Source organism: Strigops habroptila, chromosome 22 (assembly GCF_004027225.2).
Source record: "Strigops habroptila isolate Jane chromosome 22, bStrHab1.2.pri, whole genome shotgun sequence".
Taxonomy (NCBI): Eukaryota; Metazoa; Chordata; class Aves; order Psittaciformes; family Psittacidae; genus Strigops; species Strigops habroptila.
This window is the reverse complement of record NC_044298.2, coordinates 806,163-828,839: the sequence shown is the minus strand read 5'-3', so window position 1 is coordinate 828,839 and position 22,677 is coordinate 806,163. Positions and strand designations below refer to the sequence as shown.

At 62.4% G+C, this 22,677-nt stretch overlaps 1 protein-coding gene across 1 annotated transcript; it reads right to left on the bottom strand.

Moving 5' to 3' along the window:
- Positions 1 to 4,465: 4,465 nt before the first annotated feature.
- Positions 4,466 to 22,610, bottom strand: KCNN3 (potassium calcium-activated channel subfamily N member 3). The gene is made up of 8 exons (XM_030473781.1): positions 21,803 to 22,610; positions 19,144 to 19,239; positions 15,532 to 15,950; positions 12,687 to 12,828; positions 11,336 to 11,446; positions 10,057 to 10,184; positions 9,856 to 9,925; positions 4,466 to 9,361 (listed from the first exon to the last, which is right to left on the bottom strand). The coding sequence occupies exons 1-8, from the start codon at positions 22,514 to 22,516 to the stop codon at positions 9,065 to 9,067; spliced, it is 1,977 nt and encodes a 658-aa protein (XP_030329641.1). The 5' UTR covers positions 22,517 to 22,610; the 3' UTR covers positions 4,466 to 9,064.
- Between the last annotated feature and the right edge of the window lie 67 nt (positions 22,611 to 22,677).

Sequence of the window (22,677 nt, the reverse complement as noted above, 5' to 3'; positions counted from 1 at the left end):
GCGCCCGCCATGGCTGCTTCCTTGCCTCCTTGTGAAGGCATTCCCATGGGAGGCAGCACAGGCACGCAGAGATGTGAGTCAGGCCCCAGCACTGCCAGGCTCGGGTGCTGCTCGTGCTCAGGGGGGGCTCTGAACTGACCTGGAGGGTTTGGGGGGTTTATTGCAAGTGGTTTCTGGATTCAGGGATTTGGGGCTGGCGTTTCCCAGTTTGGTTTTGGGAGGGTTTGGGGGTGTTTTTGCTGTAATGGAGAGACTCGTTGTGTACAAAAGGACCCCTCCCACCATCTCAATGGTCACATCTTCATTCCTGGAAGGTTCAGAAGCACAGAGCCCCGTGCCTGGGACGGGGCTGGTGGCAGACGTGCACCGCGGGGGTCAGGCACTCGCCGTGCCCATGAGCGGTGCCTCCCACCCGCGCCGCTGAGGCACGGCTGACTCCCCAGCACGCGGAGCACAAAGCCATCAGCTCCTCAATCTGTTCTTTTCTTCTCTCCCCCATTTAATTGCCTGCGATCACTCCTCAGCTTTAACCCTCCTCGGTGAGCCGTGATTCATCTCGGCAGAACGGGCAGGTTACGGCGCTGCTCTCCGCTGCGTCGCCACCAGCCACCCTGCCCATGGACTCAGCTGGGGCCACAGATCCTCTGGGATTGCAACACCCGAAATGTGCCAACAGCCACTTCACCGATAGGAGTTCATTCTCCTTTCTCCTGCTTTATGGAAAACTGGGCAGGCTCCAACCTGTTTCCATAGGAACGGGCTGGGAGAGCCGAGGGCTCTGGCACAGCCACAGCGGCTGCTTCCCGCTGGCAGCGCTCAGCAGCTTCCCAACCCCGCGGCCACGGGAAGCCGAGGCCGATTGTGCTGGAGCCGAGGAGCTGCCGGCTGAGAACCGGCTGCCGCGGAGGCACCAGCGTTATCCCTGCGGGGGCAGGAGGGGCAGGGCTGGGACCAGCATCCCGGGGCTCATCCTGCCCCCCAAAGCACAGGCACCGCTTCCCGCGGGCTGAGCAAAGGCTTCCCCGCGCGATGGCAGCATTCGCTCGACGTCCCTGGCCGGCGGGAGATGCCTCAGGTGTCTGCTTTGTTTTGCCTTCCCTCTTATGAAATGAAAGGAGAGGAAATAAATTGTCGCACAGCTCCCCCGCCCGATGTGCTGTTCTAATGCCAGTTCTCAGCTCAGGCCATTGTTCCGCCGAGGTTCATTTCAAACGGCTTTATTAGACACTGGAAAATAGCCCTTCCTCGCTCTTGAAGCCAGCCCGTTCCTCCAAGGGAGATAAAAGCTGAGGGTTTGATTGCAAAGGGGACATTCTGTTGCCCTCCTAAACCACGTTGTAATTGAAGGCAGCCCTGGGAGCGGTGTGTTCTTAGCCTTGCCGGTGCCCACCCCGCTCCAGCCCGGGGCCAAGCTGCGCTTTCAGGCTGCAGGAGGTTCCACCAGGTCCTGGCCCTCCTGCAGAAGCGCCCATCGAGCGCTCCAGGCTCCGCGTATGTGGAGCGAGGAATTGGGCCGGGGCAGTTCCATCCTCCCATCGTTGCTCTGGTTTGTGCCTGGCTGCAGAGGCCCAGCGGGGAAGCGGGGTGGAAAACCTCCCTGGAAAACCTCCCTGGAAAACCTCCACAGCTCCAGCTGCCTTTAGAGGGGGAAAAAACCTTTATTCTCTTCCAACAGATCTGGGTATAAGCGTGGTGCAGGTGGCTCACAGGAGGTGCTGCTGCATCCCGAGCCTGGCGCTTCTGTCTGGGCACCGCAGGAAGGGGCTGGTCCCCACAAAGCCACTTTTTGCCCCCTCCTGCTCCCGAGGGGCTGGCTCCCGTCGGGGGAAGCACCGGAGCTAAGCAGGGCACTGCACAAGCTGTTTCTCTCAGCAAAGGAGAGAACCAGCCCCAGGAGCTGCCATGTCTGCGCTGCCGAGGTGTCAGCAGCGATTACTCATCCCCTGGTGCAGAGCACAGGGGAAGGGGAGACTCTGCCTCGTCTCCTGGCACCTCCCTACACATGCTGCTCATCCCCGCGGGCACCAGCGCGCTCCAGGGCTGCTCCCGTGGCTTCACCCTTGGCTCCCACCGCAGCTGCGGGGCTGGGAAGCACCTTTTATTCCCCCTGTCCCAAGAGGTATCCTGGAAAGCAGGAGCGGGCAGCAGCGCGGCCACCCGTGTGGCAGGGATGCTGCGTGAGCATCCGTCAGCTCTTGGGTACCAAGGGGCTCGTCCGTCGTGGGTTTACAGCCACCACAGCATCTGCTTGGTGAAACCTACCCTGTGGTGGTCCCCCCCAGCCCGGTGCCACCACGGCCACGGGCTCCTCCAGCTTGGAGCGGGGCTGTGGGGGACCAGAGCGAGCTGCAGACGGCGGCGGCTCTCCTTGGCGAGGCTCCAGCCTCGTCAGCCTCTCCCTCAGCGAGTTGTCATCTCTTGGGTGGTGGCCAAGGCATCGCTGCAGGGTGTCAGACGGGGACCCCAGACAGACCTCGAGCCACCCGGCACCGCTCAGAGCCTCTTCTTGGAGGGGGCCCAGCAGGAAGAGGGTTCCTGTGGCTGCCCTGCGTTAGCGGAGTCAATCAGGTTAATGAATGAGGCCTCCTCATGCCAGGATTCAAGGAGCTGCCAAATACGCGTCAGTCGACAGGGCATTAATCCTCTCTGCTGTGACCTTTACATCACCACCCAAGTCCAGGTTCCCCTCTTTGCCCTTTGCCATTGCCTTTCATATTTAATATGCAATCTGCTTTATCTGCAGGAAGCTTTGTCACCCGCTCCACCCGGCTGGGAAAGGATCAGCCTCAGGGTGAAAGGCACCCAGGGCAGAGCTGCTGCTCGTCACCCACCAGCATCCAGTTTGCACCCACATCACCTGGTCATGGCACAGGGGGGCCCTGCTGAACCCCACTGGTTCAGCCCCTCAAGGGGCTGCCTGGGGCAGGCAGCGCTCCTCTCCTCTTCCTCTCTCCTCTTACATCTCCTCTCTCCTTTCTCTTCTCTCTCTTTTCTTCTCTCCTCTCTCCTCTTGATTTATGTGCTGCTGAGCACAGACTTTAATGGCTCGCCTCATGGGGAGAGCTTGGCGCAGCCAAGGCTCCAAAGGGCTTCCTTGTGTGTAGGACTCCTTTGTGCCTCCCCCGGGCTCCCGCTGCACCTCCTGCACCGCTTGTGCTTTATTCACTGCAGATCAGTTCTCTTCCACGCAGCCAGGCACCGATGGAGAGGCAGGAGGCTGCTCGGAGGGAGCGATGGATGGCACAGGAGATGCGGGTTGCAGCTCTCAGGCCATGGGCAGCACTGGAACTGCTTCTCCTGCACAGATTGTTTCCTCACCAACAGCAGTTTCTAATCTCAAAGCAAGCAAGAAGCTGGAACGTGTCTTGTTCCGTTCATGGCTCCCCTGGAGGCAGCAGCAAGGAAAGAGACAGAGGAGGAAAAACCAGTGAGAAGCACCAGGTGGCCGCGGATCTCGCAGCCTAATGGGTTCCTCTGTGATTAGTACAAAACCTGTTGCTCTCAACCAACGTCTAGTGCCAGGTTTGGAGCGAGCAGCATCCTGCCCGGCCCAGCGCCAGGCGGCTCAGCACGGTGCAGGGAGGAGAGGAGCTGCGGGGATGGAGCGGGGTGGATGGAGCCTCTTCTGTCCCTGGGAACCGGGACCACCTCCAGCTCCTCCGGCTGCGCTCTGGGGACCCCCCCCCCTGCATTCCGCATCCAGCTCTGGGGCAACAGCACAAGAGGGACTTGTGGAGCTGCTGGAGCGGGGCCAGAGGAGGCCACGGAGCTGCTGCGAGGGCTGGAGCAGCTCTGCTCTGGAGCCAGGCTGAGAGAGCTGGGCTGGGGCAGCCTGGAGAAGAGAAGGCTCCTGAAGGGGAGACCTTAGAGCAGCTCCAGTGCCTAAAGGGGCTCCAGGAAACCTGGAGAGGGGCTTTGGGGAAGCCTCAATCCCAAGCCACTGATAAAAGCACGCAATGACGAAGCGACTTTTGCCCCGTCTCTGTGGGCAGCATCACAAATGCCCCCGTGCATTAAGGCTCTGCTGAGCTAAGCCGCTAATACTGGGCATGATGCTCGAGGGCTTTAATCCCCGAGCAAAGAGTCCCCTGGGGCTGCTGGAGGCATTCGGGGGATTTACAGGTATTAGTTTAACGGCAAAACAAGCCCAATTCATCACCATTCAACTACTGCACATCCTACTCTGCTGGCCCCAGGGTAGCCAGGGGGTCCTGCCTGATGGCCCCTGTTATGGGGCCACGGGAGCCCCAGCATCCCCCCCACACACAGCAGCACAAGGGGATGCTTCCCCCTCGCTGGGGTCTCCCCAAAGCAGTAGAAGGCCCAAAGGAACACCTGGAGCATCACCCACAGCCAGCCCCCGACCCCGGCAGAGCTCCCAGACCAGAACAGAGGGCTCTGAAGCGCTTAGAGGTGTATGGATATATCATATATTTGTGTGTGTAACTATACATAGATAGCTGCATACTTACACACCCGCACAGGTAAATATTTATAGATACTGACCTCTTCAGATTAAAGTCCAAGGCACTTTTTACAGTGAACAGGTTAAAGCCATAGTTTAAAACATGCCTGTTTCTGGGTACAGCTTGGGTTTATGGCGATGCTGTGGGCAAGGGCCAGTCCCTGCTCCCTGCCCCTGGCTCAGAGGTTGGACCAGGAGGAGGGATGTAAGCCCCCGACCACAAAGACACGCAAGCAGCTCCCGCTGGGAAGGCATCGGCGGGTTGGGAATGCCAAGACCCCAGCGGGGGGAAGAACACTTTGGGCAGAAGGAGGAGCAGAGCTGGGTGCTAAGAACCCCTGGCTGAGAGCACCCACTGGGCACACGGTGCTGGAGCCCAGAGCCCTGCCCGGTGCCCCACAGGGCTCCGAGGTGGCTCATCCCACTGGGAAATAGCTAATCCCATGGAGTAGGTTTTCCCTTCCCCTGCACAAGCCCAGGTCTTGGCCACCCTGAGCCCGCTGGGTGCCTTTGGGAGGGAGCTCAGGTGCTTGCAGCAGCATCTTCCCTGTGCTGAGGGATCACCTTCATCCCCAGCAAACCTACCTGGTGCCATCGCAGGCTGGGAGATGCCGTACCGAATGGTACAGAGGGATGAGCACCTAAGGGTCCCCAGAGGCAGCAGGGGAGCCTCAGCTCTGCCCTCAGGGGGAACCAGCCCCTCTCCTCCGGCAGAGCTAGAAACCCCCAAGCCGGTCTCAACCATCGCCCTCCAACAACCGCCCCACAAGTGGAGGCGAATATGTGGGGCAGGAACAGCCCAGGCAGCAGAACCAGCTCCTTTCTGCGAGGGGATTTTGGGGCCAGCAAGGAGCCACCGGAGCTCATGGCACCATTGCTGCTGGGACTTGGCCCTACTGGGTTTAAATGGCCTGGCAGGGTCAGGCCAGCACAGTCATAACAGTGACAACAAGGAGAGCACACAGGGACTGCGACTCAGGGAGGAGCAGCCACTGGGGGGGGGCTTCCTCTGGAATTGGTCCCATAGGTGCTGCCTGGTCCCGCTCCATGCGGGAGAACAGGCCGGGAAGGAGCATCAGGGCTGCAAAGGAACATTGTTTGTCCACAGATGTTGATCCAATGGGGATCAGGTCCAGCAGCTCAGGGGCTTGAGGTAAGGAAGAGACGCACTCTGAGGCTCGAGGAACCTCAGCCTGGGTTGGGTTGAAGGGACCTTAAAGCTCATCTAAAGCCAAAAGGTGCGGGAGCCTGGCTGGAGGAGGGAAGCAGCGCGCTCCACGCCAGGACAACCTCCATCCTTTAGGGAAAGGGGGAATTGTGGCTGTGCCCAGGAAGATGAGTCCCTCTTTCAGCCGGAGGAGATTGCCTGGGGGGGGAGGGAGGGGGGGCAATGGCTTTCCAGAAAGTGCTGGGACCCCAGGCAAAAAATGGGAGCAGACCTTTCCCTAGGGAGCAGCAAAGCTCTGGTGCCATCGGGCTACATGGCTCCGGCCCTGTTAAAGGCCAGCTTCCAGGTAATGGGAATGAAGAGCTGGGGGGGTAAAGGATGAGGAGCACGGGGAGCCTCGGGAGCACCAGGAGCAGCGGCTGTACTCAGAAACAGACACTTTGGCAGCGGGCTGGCATTGCTGCCGCTGCCCACCGCGTAGGGTACAAAACCAGGATGGAAAGTTACAAGAACCTCTCTAAGATAGCAATATATTTCATAGGTAAAATAAACTATTGTACTTTCCCCTAGTGTTAAAAAAGAAGCGAGCGGCGCAGAGGCGAGACGCGGACCAGGGCGAAGCTCCTGCAGGCTGTGGCTTTGCAGAGGACGTGGTGTTTGGCCGGTGTTCCTCGGGGGTTTCCTCCTCGGGGCTCTTGGAGCAAAGGGAAAACCAGAGGCAGGTTGTGGCTGGGGGGGTCCTGGAGGGGTTCCAAGCTTGGGTGCGTCCCGGCTGCGGTTGGTGGCATCGCTTTGGGGTTCTGACGTTGTGGGTTTGTTCTTGTGCTTTTCCTCCAGCTCGGCTGCTGGTCCCAGCTCTTCACTTGTTCCGATGCCCTTTCGGGGCTCCCAGCTCCAAAACAACGTTCTCAGGTGTAGAGACAGCATTTACCAGAGCCCTTTGCCAGAGCCCTGCCAGGAAGGGCAGCTCCAGCTCCAGCTCCCTGGGGCTGCACCGAGGCTGCAGGTACCTGCGGGATGCTGTGGGCTGGACCATGCTGGGGGGAGACTGGGGGTGCCCCCATCTCCCCACACTGGCCCTCACTGTGGCCTCGGGGTTATGGGGAGGGGTTTCCCTCTGTGGAGCCCGGTGAGCCTGGTGATGGGTCAGGGCTGCCGGCACCAGTGCTGAGGCACAGGCAGGAGTGAAGGTGCAACACGGGGTGGGATGGGGGCTGCAGGGTGCATGGATGCAGGGGGGGAGATGCAGGAGGGAAGAGGCAGTGGGAGATGCAGGGGGTGAGATGCAGGGGGTGAGATGCAGGGTGAGATGCAGGGGGTGGGATGCAGGGGGTGAGATGCAGGGTGAGATGCAGGGGGTGGGATGCAGGGTGAGATGCAGGGGGTGAGATGCAGGGTGAGATGCAGGGGGTGGGATGCAGGGTGAGATGCAGGGGGTGAGATGCAGGGTGAGATGCAGGGGGTGGGATGCAGGGGGTGGGATGGAGGCTGTGTGGGTGCAGAGATCCCTGCCCAGCTCCTGCCATCCCTGGTGAGATCCCACCACTCTGCCCCAGGACAAGGCTCTCTTGCAGCAGTTGCGCTCCTGAAGCTCTCCCCACTGGTCCTCCCCGCACCTCAGGTCCCAGCAGCTGCCAGTGCCTCGTCTTGTCTTGGTTTCATTTCCCAGACTCAATCATTAGCCTGTGAGGAGGTTCCCGCTGCGACATCGATCCTCGAGCATCAATCCTTCCTCTGGCTCTGGTGCCCCGGGCACAGCTCCGCTCCTCGCCCCACGCAGCCCCACTGCAGCTCGTTCCTACTCGCACCCCAGCAGAGGAACGGAAGCGCTTTCCTCCAGCACAGATCCTGCACGTCAGCTCATTCCCCATTGAGAATGAACCTTCTCTCCATTGCCATGCTGGAATCCTCCCTACAGAGAAGCCAGCTCGGGCTGAGGGTCACCTGCAGCACATGGGGAGCAGCAGCAGAGCTAAGAATAGAGCTGGGGGGGCTGCCAAAGGCATCCCAGCCTCTGCCCACCCTGCAATTACACTAATGACAAGAGCTTGGAAGAGCAGCTCATTCCCAGAAGCTGGGTATCTCCTGCCGGCCGAGGATGGGAAAAGGCTGGCAACCTTCCTCCTCCTCTTCCTCGGCATCAGGCTCATCCATCCATGCCTCCGTGTGCACAAAACACAGCGTTATTTATGGGAGGGAAAGAGTTACAAAGGAGATTACAGGCTGAGTATACCTGGAGTAACACAGTGACTTTGATTACAATTACTGACACTGCCGGCTGAGCTGTAATTAATATCGGGGAGTAATTACAGGTTCCTTCATCTGTTTAAAAATATAGAAATAGCCTCTGCTGGGTTTTCATTGAAAGCAGCAAAGAGCAGCCCCGGAGCTGCTGCCGGGCTCCACACAGGGCGCAGGCAGAGCCCAGCACAGCCCCGGGGCAGAACCGGGGAAGAAAAGGGGGGAAATGGGGAAAGCAGAACAGAAAAGGGCTGGTTCCAGAAGTACCCACGTGGATGGCACCGGATGGTGCTGCCCATCCCCACCAAACCCAGCAGCAGCAGCACGGAGGCGACAATGGGCTGGTTTTAAACAGATGAAGCACCTTCCCCACCACTGCATCCCTCGCCAGCGCGCCCCGGCTCGGCCCCAGCGCACCCGGTGCTGATGGGGTTTCTCATCCAGCAAAGAGCCCGTTGGCTTCCTGGAATGCTGGGGGTGGGCAGCGAGGTGAGCACCGGAGCCCCCCGTGGTGCCCGGGCTGGCCTGCCAGCCCCTGCCCGGCCCCGCATCCGCACGTGCGTTAGGCACCGCTTTCCCGGCTCCGGCACATCTCCAGTGAGGAGCAGAAGGGAGAAGCATCCCTTGTTCTGCCCGGGACGAACACACTCACAGCTCCAGAGAAGCCCACGGCAGGTTATGGCCACTGTCACCCACCCAAGAATGCAAGGGGGGATTCCTGCGGGTCCAGGTAAGGAGATGGGATGGAGCGTGGGTCAGAGCCTGGGCAAGAAACCACCGTGTGGGCATCTGCTTTGCGACGGTGAGAGGGGCAGGGGAGGAAAACTCTTCCCTCTGGTGTCTCCGTTGCTTCAGTGCTGCTGACTCGCTGTTTTGTTCCGTTTTCATATGTGAAGACCTGAGATTGAGCGTGGGTTTTCCGTCCGCCACCGGCCTCCGCGGCGCGGGCTCGCCCGAGGCATCGCCTCCCGTCCCCTTCCTTCACCACGTGTAGAGGCACCTGAACGGGGATGTGGTTCCCGATACCAAGGCGTTGGCAAAGCTCCGAGCGGCGCTCGGCACCGCTGGTCCCACCGGCTCCGGCCGAAGGGGTCCTGCGGCGGCTCGAGGACCAGAAGGAAATCCATGGAGAGCTCGGGACCTGCGCGGAGACGCTGCCCCTGTCCATGGCGGGACCCAGGGGCTGCGCTTTAGCAGCTGCTTGAGCTTGTGTAAGGGGTGGGGAAGGAGGTGGAGCTGACCCCGATGGGGCTCTCGGACAGAGGAGTTTGGGGGGTGCCCACGGGCACGCTGACCCCCCGCGCCTCCAGCACGGCGGCGAGCAGGCGCTGCTGCTGCTGGCGCAGCATGTCGGCCATCAGCAGGGGCAGGGAGTTGAAGCTGGTGCTGAGCTGCTCCAGCTTGGACTCCAGGCTGCTGATCTGCTTCTCCAGGTCCTCACTGCGGTCGTTGAGCTCCGTGATGAGGTCGTACATCACGTTCTGCATCTGGGGAGGGGACAGAGCGGTCAGTGCCGTGGCTGGAGGGGTCGGTGCCGTGGCTGGAGGGGTCAGTGCCCTGGCTGGAGGGGTCGGTGCTGTGGCTGGAGGGGTCGGTGCTATTGCCACTGGCAGAGCCCAGCCCTCTAACCCCTTTCTGTGAGCAGAGCTGAAGAGCTGCCTTGTCTCGCAGGGCCCTGTGACCGCAGCGTGGATCACCCTGGGCCATTAAATGAGGAGACCCTGCCCCTGTGCAGGCAGAGGGGAAAGGGGCAGCCAGCCCTGTGAGTCCTGGGGCTGCAAAAAGGGGGTGCAGGGAGCAAAGATCTCTCCTGGAGGAAGGGTGACCCCCCCCACACCAGTCCCTGGCTCATGGCTGCGTTTCTCTTCCTGCCTATTCCCAGCTGACATCCCCGTGCCGGAGCATCTGCCGGTCAGCCAGGGCCGCTTGTCCAAGTGAAGGGAAACACCCGCCGAGCCGAGGGGTCACCGCGGGGACTTGCCTTTGAGAGGTCGACCAGGGTGTTGGCTTGGTCACTGAGCTTCCGCTGCTCCATCTTCACGCTCCGCAACCTGGGGAGAAGGGAAGAGCATTGCGGCTGCATCCCAGGTGATGGGGAAGCATCCCCGCGCCCCTGCCAGGGGCTGGACCATGGATCCAGCATCCCCCCCCCAGCACCACTGCCTGCCCAGCAGCCCCTTACTGGTGAATGGCTTGTAGGAACTTCCTCTGGTGCTTCCTGACTTTGGCGTGGTCGATCTTCTTCAGCAGCTTGGTGTGCTTATAGATGAGCCACGTTTCCCGCAGGACGTTGGCCGCTGCGTTCTTGATCTGCAAGAGGAGAGTTGGCTGCAGGTCACCGGCCTGCAGGATCTCATAGAGACACTGGTCTGGCTCCGCCGCCGGTTGTGAGCCGGTGCTGCCAGAGCACTCGACTCGTCCCAGCTGGAGCGAGGCGCTCGGCTTCGCTCCCTATGGACTCCTGCACCTCTGCAAGGGATCACGGGCAGCTTGGATGGGAATCGGGGCAGGCAGAGCTGCTCACACCAGTCTCATCCCTGCCCTGCCCTGCACCGATGCTCCCCCCCAGGCTCCTCACTGCACCCTGAGCCTCGAGAAGAAGGAAGGATCCCAAAGTCGTTCCCGACTCCTGCATCCATCTGCTGCTCTTGGCAGGTCCCGGCTGCGCTGCCGGCACAAGGACGTGGCTTCCGCAGGCTCCCGGCTCAACCGCAGCTCTGCTGCTCACTCCAAGATGAATTGGCTGCCGTCTGCCTGGCACGGAGCCCGCGGATCCATATCCATGGCCGGAGGAGCTGGGGCCGAGCAGCTGTTTGCTTTCCTGGCCCGGCCACACTGAGGCCCCCAACTATCCCCAGGGATGCTCCTGTGGCATTCCGAGGGTGAAGCGTCTCTGCCACGTCCCGGCACTGGGATGTCGCCCTTCCACGGGCTGCACCAACGCTTGCTTTGCCACCAGCCCCTATATAAAGTGTTACTCCCACCGCCAGCAGCCCACTCCATCACGCTGATGCTTTGCTGTGACGAGGCTGCTGAGACCAGGGACCTCCTGCAGCCCCCGCGCTGCCGGGGACGTGATGCCACACACCGGCACAACCAGCAACCCTGCTGCAGCCCCCGGGTCCCGCCCCGGGGATGGGAAGCACAGGAGCCTCCAGCACGGCTCCCGTCTGCAGCAGGTGAGGTGCTGAATCACCGAAACCCCGTTGTCTTCCTGACACCGAGCTAATTGAGATCCTGCTCTGCAGGAGGAGGGAGCCTGTTTCCTCCCAGGGGGAAAAAACCACAGGCTTTTCCTCCCCGAGCATCCTGCACTGCCTAAATCCCTGACACGGAGCTGGTGCCGCTCGCTCCCACCATAACACTGCGCCTCTGCTGCATCCCAGGCCCTCGGATGTGGTACCCACGGGAGACCTGCACCCACTGTGGTCCCCCCATCCCCATCTCCCGCAGCACCTTACCCGCTTCGTCAGCTGCGTGTCCATCATGAAGTTGTGGACGTGCTTCTCAGCTTTGGTGAGCTCCAGCTTCCTGGCCACCACGGCCACCACCAGTGCCGTGCAGCCGGCACCCTGTGTGGGGACAGCAGGGAGATGGTTTGTCACCCTCCAGCATCCTGGTGCACCCTCCCCACTGCAAGCCCCTCATTCAGTAAAGCTCCATGCACCCCCCAACCACCTTATCCTCGGTATCACAGTGTCCTTGGTGATGTGCTGGGTCATTAATGGGACAGGCCAGGGATGACTGACGAGGTCAGTGGTGAGCATTGGTGAGCCTTTGCCTCCCCAGCACCCGTTAACGGCTGGGCTAAGCCTGCTTTACCAGCGCCGCCAGAGCCGGTGCCCCCTGCTAGTGCCTGGTGGGATGGGGAACCCCCAGCTCCTGAGAGGACTCCAGGGTGGGAGAGCAGTGGGGAAGCACCAGCAACCTGGGGGAGGGCAGGGAAGGGGACCCCCGAATAGGGACCCCCCCTCCCGACTTGCTGCATCTCCCAACAGCGACAGCTGGGAGCTTGATTATCCCGGCGATTAGGGCTGGATCCCATCATCTCCGGGACATATTTGCCTTTGGAAAGCAAAGGCACCAAAGCCCCCGCTCCCTGTGGTGCTCGGGTGCTCTGCCTGCACCAGCTGAGCTGCTCCCCCCTCCCGCAGCCTGGCAGAGGCCCCACGATCCTGGCAAACGCTCCTTAATTGATTAAAGAGTCATTAATTAACATCATGCTCTGAGCTGAATCCTTCAGCATCCCCCAAGCTTCCGGCTCCCACCACTTCCCTCTTCCCAGCGGGGCTGCGGGATGCTCCAGGACCCCTCATTCAGCTGGGAAATGCCACAGCCCCCCCCCACCTCCAAGAGGGATTTTCTCCCTCGCCCGGTTCCTTTGGGCCTCGCTGGTGCCTGACCTCATCGACACAGACCAAAGACAATAGTTGCTGGTGGAGCAGGGAGGGGGAACGGCTCCATCCCCAAGGCCTGGAGCCAAGGAGGACAGAGCCGCGTGCTGGGTGCTGGAGCCGTGACAGCTCCTTGCTCCACAATCAGGACATCTCCTGGAGACCTGATGGCCCTGGAGGATGGTGACCGGCTGGTGTCCCACACTGCACCATCACCTCCTGAACCAAACCACCACGTCCTGCTAAGCCCAGCTCTATCAGCTCCCAGGCTCCAAGTCCTCAAAGTTGAAACCGTTGTGCTTTTGTGCATGGACAAACTAGCGGGGAAGCAGGTCCCTGTAAAACCTGGTGGCCCTGCTGCCGTGCTGGGGACAGGCAGAGCCCACAGCGGGGGCAACCGGCTCAGCACGGCCCTTACCATGATGCCAGTGAGCAGACAGACACCCTTCCCGCAGTAGGTGTGTGGGACCATGTCACCATAGCCGATGGAGAGGAAGGTGATGGAGATGAGCCACATGGCACCCAGGAAGTTGCTGGTTACGTCCTGCTGGTCATGGTACCTGCCAAGGAGATACGGGCATCAGTGTCGGGACAGGGGATGGGGAGCAATGGGGGCAGCTGGGCACGGCGGCTGCCCTGGCACAAGGCTGTGTAGTGGGGAACAGGGATTAAGAACGTGGCAGATGCCCCGTAGCAACAGCGGTTGCGCAATTCCTGGCCCAGGAAAAAACCACATGGACAGAATCAGAGTGAGAACTCAGCGGAAAAGGCTTCTGCTTCCAGTCAGAGCTGTCACCACGTCCCGGTCCCGCTGCCGGCGTCCCCGGTGCCACGTGGCACGGCGGAAAGAGCCGCCTGATGGGAGAAACAGCTGCAAAGCCCCCGACCGTGCCAGCTCCCCGCCGGCATCCTGCTCGGCATCCTGCTCTGCATCCTGCTCTGTATCCCGCTCTCTATCCCGCTCTGCATCCCGCTCTGCATCCTGCTCTGTATCCCACTCTCTATCCCGCTCTGCATCCCGCTCTGCATCCTGCTCTGTATCCCGCTCTGCATCCCACACTGAGCCCCCTGTGCCACACCGGGGACCAGTGGCGGGTCCTGCCGAGCCTCCGGGTAATGCTTCCCAAGGGATGCAGCGCTGCTTCCTGGCAGTGCAGCAGGACCCAGGTCCTGGCAGCACCCTCACCCTGTCACCCTCACTGCCTGCACACATCCCTCTCCCCAGGAGGCTTCTCCCGGCCTCCTCATGAAATCACTAGAGGGAAACCAGATGGAGCTTTTGGCAGTTCTCCCCCGGTTTATCCCAGCTCCTCGCTCCTGGAGCAGTTGGGTTTTCTCCTCTTCTGAAATGTTTTTCCCCCCAAGTAAGTGGACACTCAGAAGCTGATAAAGAGGAGGGGCAGGAAGAGGAGCTGCCACCATCAGTTACACCCCAGCACCCGTTTCCATCACCCTCTAAGGGCACCAGGCACTCCCCGCCATGGGGCTGCCACGAGCATCGCTCCAGTCCCATGGAGCGTCACCACGCCGGCATCACCGGCTCGGCTGAACCGACCCTTCGGGTCTGGGCAGCAGCACCGTGGTTGCACCCCCACCCTGGGGAGCGGGGCTGGCTGCACGTGCGAGCACACGTGTGTGTGAGCACACGCGTGTGCCGTCAGCGGCGGGGCCGGCATCGCCCGCAGCGCTGCGTGGCCGGCGAGCGGGCGAGGTTGCTAAGCGACTCGCTGCCTTCCGAGCGCGGTGGCCCCCGGCACGCCCGGCAGGACGCCCGGCAGCGCCGCGGCACCGCAGGCGCTGGAGCAGCCCACGGTGCCGCGGCGGGGACGTGCCATTGCCACGGAGCCACCTCTGCGCGGGCGCTGCTGCGGGGTGCTCCCACAAACCACAGCAAACTGGTTTCCAGCGCTGCTGCAGCGACCTGCCAGCCCTGGGGACACATCCCGCACAGCCTTTGTGGCTCCAGGGATGGTGCAGTCCTCAGGGATGGAGCATGGCCCAGAGGTCCTGCATCACCCGGGTCGGTGCATCCCCAGCCCAGCTCTGAGCCCCCCCCCGGTCCCCATCAGACAGAGGGAGGTGGCAGCAGCCGCGGTGCCGGTGATCTGCAGCACCTCGTCTGCGTCATTCCTGGCTCTTTTTTCCCCTGTCACTAATGGTTCTTTATGTACTTTGCATTTGCCAGCCTAAGCCCCACCCCCCCCCAGGTGCAGAATCAACCCCCTGGGCACCCCTGGGGAGCCTGGTCACCTGCTCCCCATTTAGGAGGCCCAAATGAAGATCTCCCAAACACAACGAAGCGGTGCACGAGCATCCAGCACATCCTGAGAGCATCTCTGCGGGAGGCAGGGAGGCAAACGCAGCCTATAAAGGCTTGTCAAATCTCAGCGTGCCACTCCGCTCTGCTGCTCTAATGCCCCTTCACGAGGTGGACAGCAGGATGAGAACACCACCTTAGAGAAGAGGAGGGGTGGCCTTGTCCCACCTTGTAAGCACCCAGCACCAAGCTGGGTGTCCCAGGGAACCCTGGGGTGCCGCAGGTGCCATCTCTCACACCTCAGTTCCAAGGATGGCACGAAGCTGCCACAACAACTTCAAGGGATTCCATTGCAAATCCACAGACACCGAATCACAACGCACGTGTTGTCTGCGGTGTTATCCCAAAAACCCTCTGGGGCAATTAGCTGAGCTTTGATGGCAGCACAGCACCGAGCTCAGCCTCTGGGGACAAGGGATGGGACACACACCACCGGGATGGACAGATGCTGCTGGCACCCTGCACCCCTGCAGCGGGCTGCGGGTGCCCTGCCACAGCCCCCTGGTTCCCCTCGGGGGACAAAGGAGCGCTGGCATGTCCCCGAGAGATGGAGGAGCAGCGGTACCCACCAGGGCTGGTCGCTACAGCAACCCCGCACCCAGCACGCCGATGGCAGTGTGATGCCATCCGGCAGTGGGTTTGTCACCACGGTGTTGTCATGGCAGTCACTCGCAGCGACGCCAGAGCCCGCGCCAGGCGCTGCCACTCGCCAACCTCGCAGCACCCCCCAGCTCCTCCTGCTCCCCCCATTGCCCTGGGGCTCCCGCACCAGCTCCTCATCATCCCCTCGCACCCCGACCTGCGCTGCCTCTGCCTCCTGCTCCTGGGGGCTCACTGGTGGGACATGGTGGCTGCTGAGCCCCCGGATCTCTGCATCCCTCACACAGGGTGCTGGGACATCACTGAGCATCCCGAACCTCCGCACATCCCGAACAGCCCCTCTCACCTCTCGCACACCCGGACCGTCCACGCGGCGATGATCCAGAGGGAAATGCTGAAGACCAGCAGCACCGTCCCGGGGCAGATGGTCATAAGAGTCTTCATGACGAAGCGGGTGTTGAAGTTGATCTTGTTGAGCGCTCCAATGCTGCGCGAGGAGGCGTCGGTGAAGAGCTTGCTGTGCAGCAGCATCACCCGAGCGATCAGGTAGAGGCGCAGGAACATGGGGATGGACAGGATGATGTCCACATCTGCCTCTGCCCGAGAAGGCGTGTAGGAGAAAGCCAGGCGGGCTGTCCAGAAAAATTTGTACTCCCCGGGGATGGGGTGAATGGCACAAACCAGCATCTCCAGGCTGATGTAGAGGATGCGCTCATACGTCATCGCTATCCGCCAGTCGTCAGCGCCGTTGTCGATCACAAAGAGCTACCAGGATGCAAAACCATACAGTTACCAGTGGCCGCGGTAACCAGTGCCCCACCAGCATTACACCACAGGCAGCGGTGGGGACCAACAACAGAGCCCTGCGGAGCTGGGGATGCCTTTGGCCAGAAGGGCTGGGGATGGATGGGAAAGGAAAAGGTGGGAATGAGCTTTTACCATCCCCTCTGCTGCTCTCCCGGTGCGTTAAGAGATGGCTGCAGCGCTGGAGACACCCCCGAGAGCTTTAGGGTGCCTGGAGCACACACCCAGCATAGGGACAACTCTCTCCTACCCACTCCCGTGCAGTGGCTGGCCGGAGCTTTGCCCGGGCACAGAGCTGCAGTGCCACAGAGCCCTGGCATGAGCCACCCCAGCCCCTTCACTCCTGCCACATCCCGAGTGCCAGGGCAGCTCTGGGAGGGGGAACGCCACAGCCAGAGCACCCGGCTGCTGGCGGCAATGGGATCCGGTTGTCATAGCAACCGCCGGTTCATCCTGGGTATCAGCTCCCATCCCACCACTGGTGATGGTGATGGAGTCAGGGTCCCTGCTGGAGCTGTGAGATGGCAGCTGGGGCTTGTCCCTCTGGGACACTGCCCGAGCCCGGGAGGTCACCCACACCATCGGTGGGTCCTTCCCAGGGCTGCCATCAGCTCGTGCTGGGTGCGACGGGGATACTGGTGTCACCTACAGCCCCGGGGACACACTCAAGGTCTCTCCACAAGCAGCGCTTGGCAAAGGCACCAAGCACCCCTGGGAAGGGATCCAAGGGGGATGCGGCAGCCAGTGCTACCGTCACCAGGGTGTCCTTGACCCTGCAAAGCACAGAGGGACACCGGCTCCTCCGGGGGGCCCAGGCGGTGGGTGGGAGCCAGGAACAACCCTCCTGCCCCACTGGAGACCCCTGTGCCCCTGCTGTGCCTCACCGCACAGCACCGCACAGCACCGCACAGCACCGCACAGCACACAGGGCTGTCCCCAGGGGGACTGACTCATGGAGCGGCCGTCCCCGGCCACCTCCCTTTCTGTTGGGAAAGCTCCGCTCCTTTGAGCTGCTTTGTTTGAGAGATTGTTTATAGAACTGCTCCAAGCTGTCAGGGGAGATCCTCAGGCATTTAGCGAGCTGACAGCCCATTCCTTCCTGGAAAAGGGTGTTAAAAATAAACAAATTAGCGAGAGGAAAAAGGCAGGGAGCCCTTTGCGATGGGGGGTTGCAATGGGCCAGGTTGGGGAAGGGAAGGAGCAAGGAGGGATTCAAGCAGGTTCCCCCTGCAGCAGCCCCTCAGCCCTGGACCTGCGGCACATCAGCACATCGCTGCGGGTTTCCATGGAAACCCTGGCGCGGTCCAGCAGTACCCAGCGGGGCATCCCCAGCATCCCAACATTCCAGCATCCCCAGCATCCCAGCGCTGGCTCTGGCACAGGAAGGAGCAAGCCTGGGGACCACCACAGCTCTGGTCAAGTGAAACATGAGTGAAACCTCTGAGAAGCCACATGGGGAGGACAGACCAGAGCCACCTCCGCGGGGCTGAGCCCGGTGACACCTCGGGCTGAGGACCCAGCAGCGCTGGTGCCGATTCTGCACGTGCTCAGCGCAGTGAAGGGCAAGGGACACACACAGCGAGGAGCAGGGAGCAGAGCTGGGAGGATGGGGGGACACCCCCTGGCTGGGGGGCCATGGGCATGGGGACACCCCAGGGACCCGCTGCCATCGCAGCCCATTGATGACAGTGGGCACAGGCAGCTGGGGAGGGGATGGGCAGAACCCAGGACCCCAGGCAGAGCGATGGCCCAGCCGTGGAGAGACTGAGGACACGGAGAGCTGCAAATGTCCCAAAGGACTCGGCACTTAATGCAATTAATCACAGAATCCCAGCCTGGTTTGGGTTGAAGGGACCTTAAAGCTCCTCCAGCTCCAACCCCTGCCATGGGCAGGGACACCTTCCACTAGAGCAGGTTGCTCCAAGCCCCTGTGTCCAACCTGGCCTTGAACACTGCCAGGGATGGGGCAGCCACAGCTTCTCTGGGCACCCTGTGCCAGCGCCTCAGCACCCTCACAGGGAAGAGCTTCTGCCCAAGAGCTCATCTCAATCTCCCCTCTGGCAGGTTAAAGCCATTCCCCTTGTCCTGTCCCTACAGACCCTTGTCCAAAGCCCCTCTCCAGGTTTCCTGGAGCCCCTTTAGGCACTGGAGCTGCTCTAAGGTCTCCCAGAGCCTTCTCTTCTCCAGGCTGAACCAGCCCAGCTCTCTCAATGCTTAAGGAAGAGGCTGAAGCTGCTGTTGAGGCCGGGGGGGGTCTGCCAGTGCCACAGTAGGGTGAGCGCAGCCCCCCCTTAGGCCAGAGGGACGAGAAGCTGAGGATTTACAGTTCTCCAAGCCCTGTTTCCATCCCCGGCCGGATTATCAACAATCCCTTTAGAAGTACCTAAGAGATAATAGGGCGATCAGCAGCCAGCACGGCTTTGCCTGGAGCAAATCAAGCCAAACCGATCTCATTCCCTTCCCTCCCGGTGCAACCAGCCAGCGGGACCGTGTGCGCTCGGGAGCAGGGATGTTGGCTCCGGACACGGGCAGAGCAGGGGGGAAGCCTCGCAGTGTTTGCACAACCAACCCTCTCCCAAGAACAACAAGCAGAGGAAGGTGGTGGCGCCAGGTCACGGCCCCCCCCGGCTGCCCCCAGCAGCCACCCCGGGGTAAACATTACCCCAGCACAAACCAGAACACTCAAATATTTGCTTTGAGGCTCCAGCCTCCAGCTCCGAGCAGGATGAGCACCAAAGAACCAGCGCACGGGGCTGGGGGCTGAGGTGCCCCTTCCCGGGATGCTCCTTCTCCTGCACGGCCATTTGTTCCTCCCACCTCATCGAGCCGAAGCCGGATCCCGTGGGGAAGCGCAGCCTTCCTGAAGCAAACTGGGGGCCCTTTCATTTCCCAGCAAAGGGAGGAAGAGAGTGGGCAGCTCTGATTAGGAAAGGATTTCACAGCTTTCCTTGGCACCTCAGCTGGTCCGAGCCCTTCCCGGCTGCAGCCTCCCACAGTCACCGACAGCTCTGCCCAGGCAGACCCCTCGGTGCCCCCAAGACACCCTCCTGCCCCCTGAGGCCACAGCAAGAAGGGAGGAGGCTCCACGCAGGCTGTGGCATGGGTCCCGCATCCCACCGGAGCCCACCACAGCCCTGGCACCACGGGGACCTACCTGCACCTCCCGCGTGTGGTAGGCGATGATGAGGCCCAGCAGGATGATGGTGGAGAGGCTGATAAGACATTTTAGGGCCAGGGAGAACATGGAGTCCTGCAAGGCAAGAGCAGGGCAGGCGTTAGGAGGGACACCCCATGACACCGGGCTCCGCACCCCCAGGGAGATGCTTCCCTCTCTACCAGCACTTTGGGAGGCCCAGCTCCCACCCGGAGCAGCTTGGCATGGCAGTGAGGGCACCGCCAGCACCACCAGCACCACCAGCACCACTGGTACCACAGGCAAGAGTGGCTCTTTCTCCAAAATGGGTTTTGAATCTAATCCTGCCAAGTATAATTTCTGTCCTCCACTTGCTGGCACATAGACACCAGCGCCCTTGCCACATCTGCGTGAGAACAATATTATGGCACCCTAATGGATGATCTAATTAGAACGTCCTGATAATTAGCTCGATGTAAATTAAACCAGCCCCTGATTCACTGGTACCCAAAGCGGACCCCATCAGGAAGAGCAGGATTCACCAGCCTCTCCTATGGGCTTGCCTCTGGGTCCCATTCAGTCATTGGCAAGCTCAGGCTGCCACCAGCCACGATCCAGCCCCAGTGGTGCCAGGGCACCCACCGAGCACTGTCAGCCCCTCACCGAGGTATTATCTCCAAATCAGCACCCATCCACACCTCCACCCCACACGCTGAGACCTGGCACGCTCATGGCACGCTGCACCCATCCTTTGCTTCCCAGTGCACCGGGCTGCTTTCAGCCTCGCTCCTCTCCCCGGTGTTCCCCATTCCCGCGGGGTATTTAACCACGGAGAAGGGACTATTTGCCGCGGAGGCGGTGGCGCATTGTTAACAACTTGGCTCCGGCCGTGCAATTGTGTGGATATAATGGCTGGTGCTGAGAGAAGTGCCGGGGACCAAGCAACGGCTATTAATAGGCAAACTCTGGGGCAGGGCTCGTGCCAAGGCTGCTCCGGCCAGACCCTTCCCAGGGCACTGATCTGCCTCCCCAAAGCACGGGGACCACCAGCTCTCCTGGCAAGTGTTATTGGCAAGGGCTTTCCCAACACCTCCTGCCAGCACCGGGTCCACAGGGACCCGGCAGGAAGAGCTGCTGCTAGATCCCACGCTGGTGGCAAACAACGGCAAGGGATGGGGGGACTCGGTTGGGATGGGAGGATGCTTTGCCCCGGCGGTGCCGCACCGGAGGCGGGAGAGGCCCCATCCTGCCCACACCCGGGGGACAGGCAGAGAGCTCCAGCAAACCCCGGCCACCGCTTCCCGGCTCGGCCCCGGGGGGCAGCGGAGCTGGAGCAGGGCCAGGGCCGGCAGCACCGACAGCTGCCCGGGCACAGCCGCGGCCCCGCTCGGGTTTCCCACCGGGGGCTGCCGGGGGGCGTTTATAAACAGTCGCCCAGTGCCGACCCCTGCGGGGCTCGGCCCCGGCAGCGCGGCAGGCGCCGGGGTCGCGGTGGCCGCCAGCGGCAGCGCTGACTCACAGGGTCTTCCCCGGCTGCGTGCGGGGCTGGCACATGCGTGCGCGGCGCCGCTGGCACCCCGTGCCGGGCACGCGGGCCCGGTGCGGGTAGCCGCGGCTCAACAGGTAGCGGGCGCGGGTGGGGACAAGGTTTGGCCTTGAAGCTGCCGAAAGGGAATCGCTGGGGAGGATGTGGCGGTGAAGCGAAGCGAAGCATCCTCCTCCCCCGGCGGGGGAGCCAGGGACGTGGGCTCGGCACGGAGCAATCCCTCTGCCTCTGCCCGGGCGCAGGGAACCGCTGCTGCCGGCTCCTGTGCTCCCACCGCCGCGGGCAGCCGCGGGCAGCCGGGAGCCCCCCGCTTCCAGTCGGGCACCTCCGTGGGGTCCCCCCATACCCACGGGACCCCCAGCCGCGTCCCTCGCTCCCTCCTTCCCTCCCTCCTTCCACCTGCTCCAGCTCCGTCGCCGCCTCTGCCCGCGCCACCCTCCCCACCGCCCGCGCTGGATAATAGCAGGAAGCAGCGAGCGGCCCCTTCCCACCGGCTCCTGCCCCCCAGCTCCCTCAGCAGCGTCCCGCTGACGCCCATGGGTGCCACACACGCCCTTTGCCGGCGCGGGTGCCGATGCCTTCCCCTCTCTGGATAGGTATAAATAACATGACAGATGTCTATACAAAGAGTTATTCATATCGCTGCCAACCAGCGCAGCCCGGGAGCAGGAGCTGGAAGGGGCGTGGGGGGGAGAATTATAAATAAAAGACACCGTCCTGCAAAAAAAAAAAAAAGACGAAAAAAATGGAAGAAAAGGGTGTGGAGGAGGAGGAGGAGGAGGGAGATAGGGCTCCAAGCACCGCCAAGGGCACAGCGCCTCGAGGAGCACCCAGCCAGGCCGCCCATGGGCACCGCAGACCCTGGTGGGTCTGTCCCCGTCGTGGCTGGCACATGGGGCAGTGCCTGCCCAGGCACCCGGCACACACCGGCTGCCACGCGGCCCCGGTGGCCACAGCCCCGTCCAGCACCTGCGGCCGCAGCGTCCCCGTCCAGCCCCGTCCCATGGCACACAGAGCAAACGGCTCCATGTGTATCCCATGGGACACCATATGGGGCACACAGTGCTGCGCTCACCCCGCTGGGCACCGTATAGCACCGACAGCCCCGCGCCCAAGCCCTGGCCCCATGGGTACCTTGGAGTAGAGCCCCCAGGAGAGCTCGGTCTCGATGACCATGACGACGATGCCGAACATGCCGAAGATGAGCGCGTAGTCGCTGAGGCGCTTCCTCTTCTCGAAGAGCGCCCGGCGGTGCCCCAGCCGGTAGCCGATGTTCTGTGCCTTGCGCTTGGGCCCCTTGGCAAAGGTGGCGGGGGCCGGGTGAGCCGGCGGGCGGCTGGGGCAGCGGGCGGCGGGCGCGTGGTTGTCCTCGCGTGAGACGACGATCTCGGGGGGTCCGCCAGCGCCGAAGAGCTGCAGGGGCTGCGCCTCCGGCTCGGCCTCGATGAGGTTCCGCCGGGATGCGCTGAGCCTGCTGAGGGGCTTCATCACGCCGCCGCTGTACTTGCAGGAGCTCATGGCGATCTCGGTGAAGGGGTTGCTGTCCCGCCGGTGCACCAGCGGGCTGGGCTGCCGGTGTTTGCCGCTCGCCGCCCCGGAGCCCGCCGGGTGGTCGCCGAGGTTGAGCTGGCTGCCGTGGCGGGAGGAAGGGTGGAGGGCGGCGGGGGCGGCGGGAGGAGGAGGAGGGGCCCGCAGCGACCCGGGCGAGGAGTGCAACAGGCTGTGCTGGAGCGGCGGCAGCGCGGCGGGAGGCGGCGGCCGCTCATCCCCCGGTAAGGGGCAGGGACACCGGCCGTCCTCCTCCAGGTCCCCCACGCCCGAATCGTGCAGATGCCCCGATGTCTCCATGACGGCGGCGGCGGCACCGGCGCCGCTTCACCGGGCACCGGCTCCGCTTTACCGGGCACCGGCCCCGCGCGCTGGATCATGAATGGGCGCCGCGCGCTCGCCGCTGCCGCGCGCTCGCCGCCGCCGCCGCCCCCGTCGCCGCCGCCGCTGGCCCGGCCCCG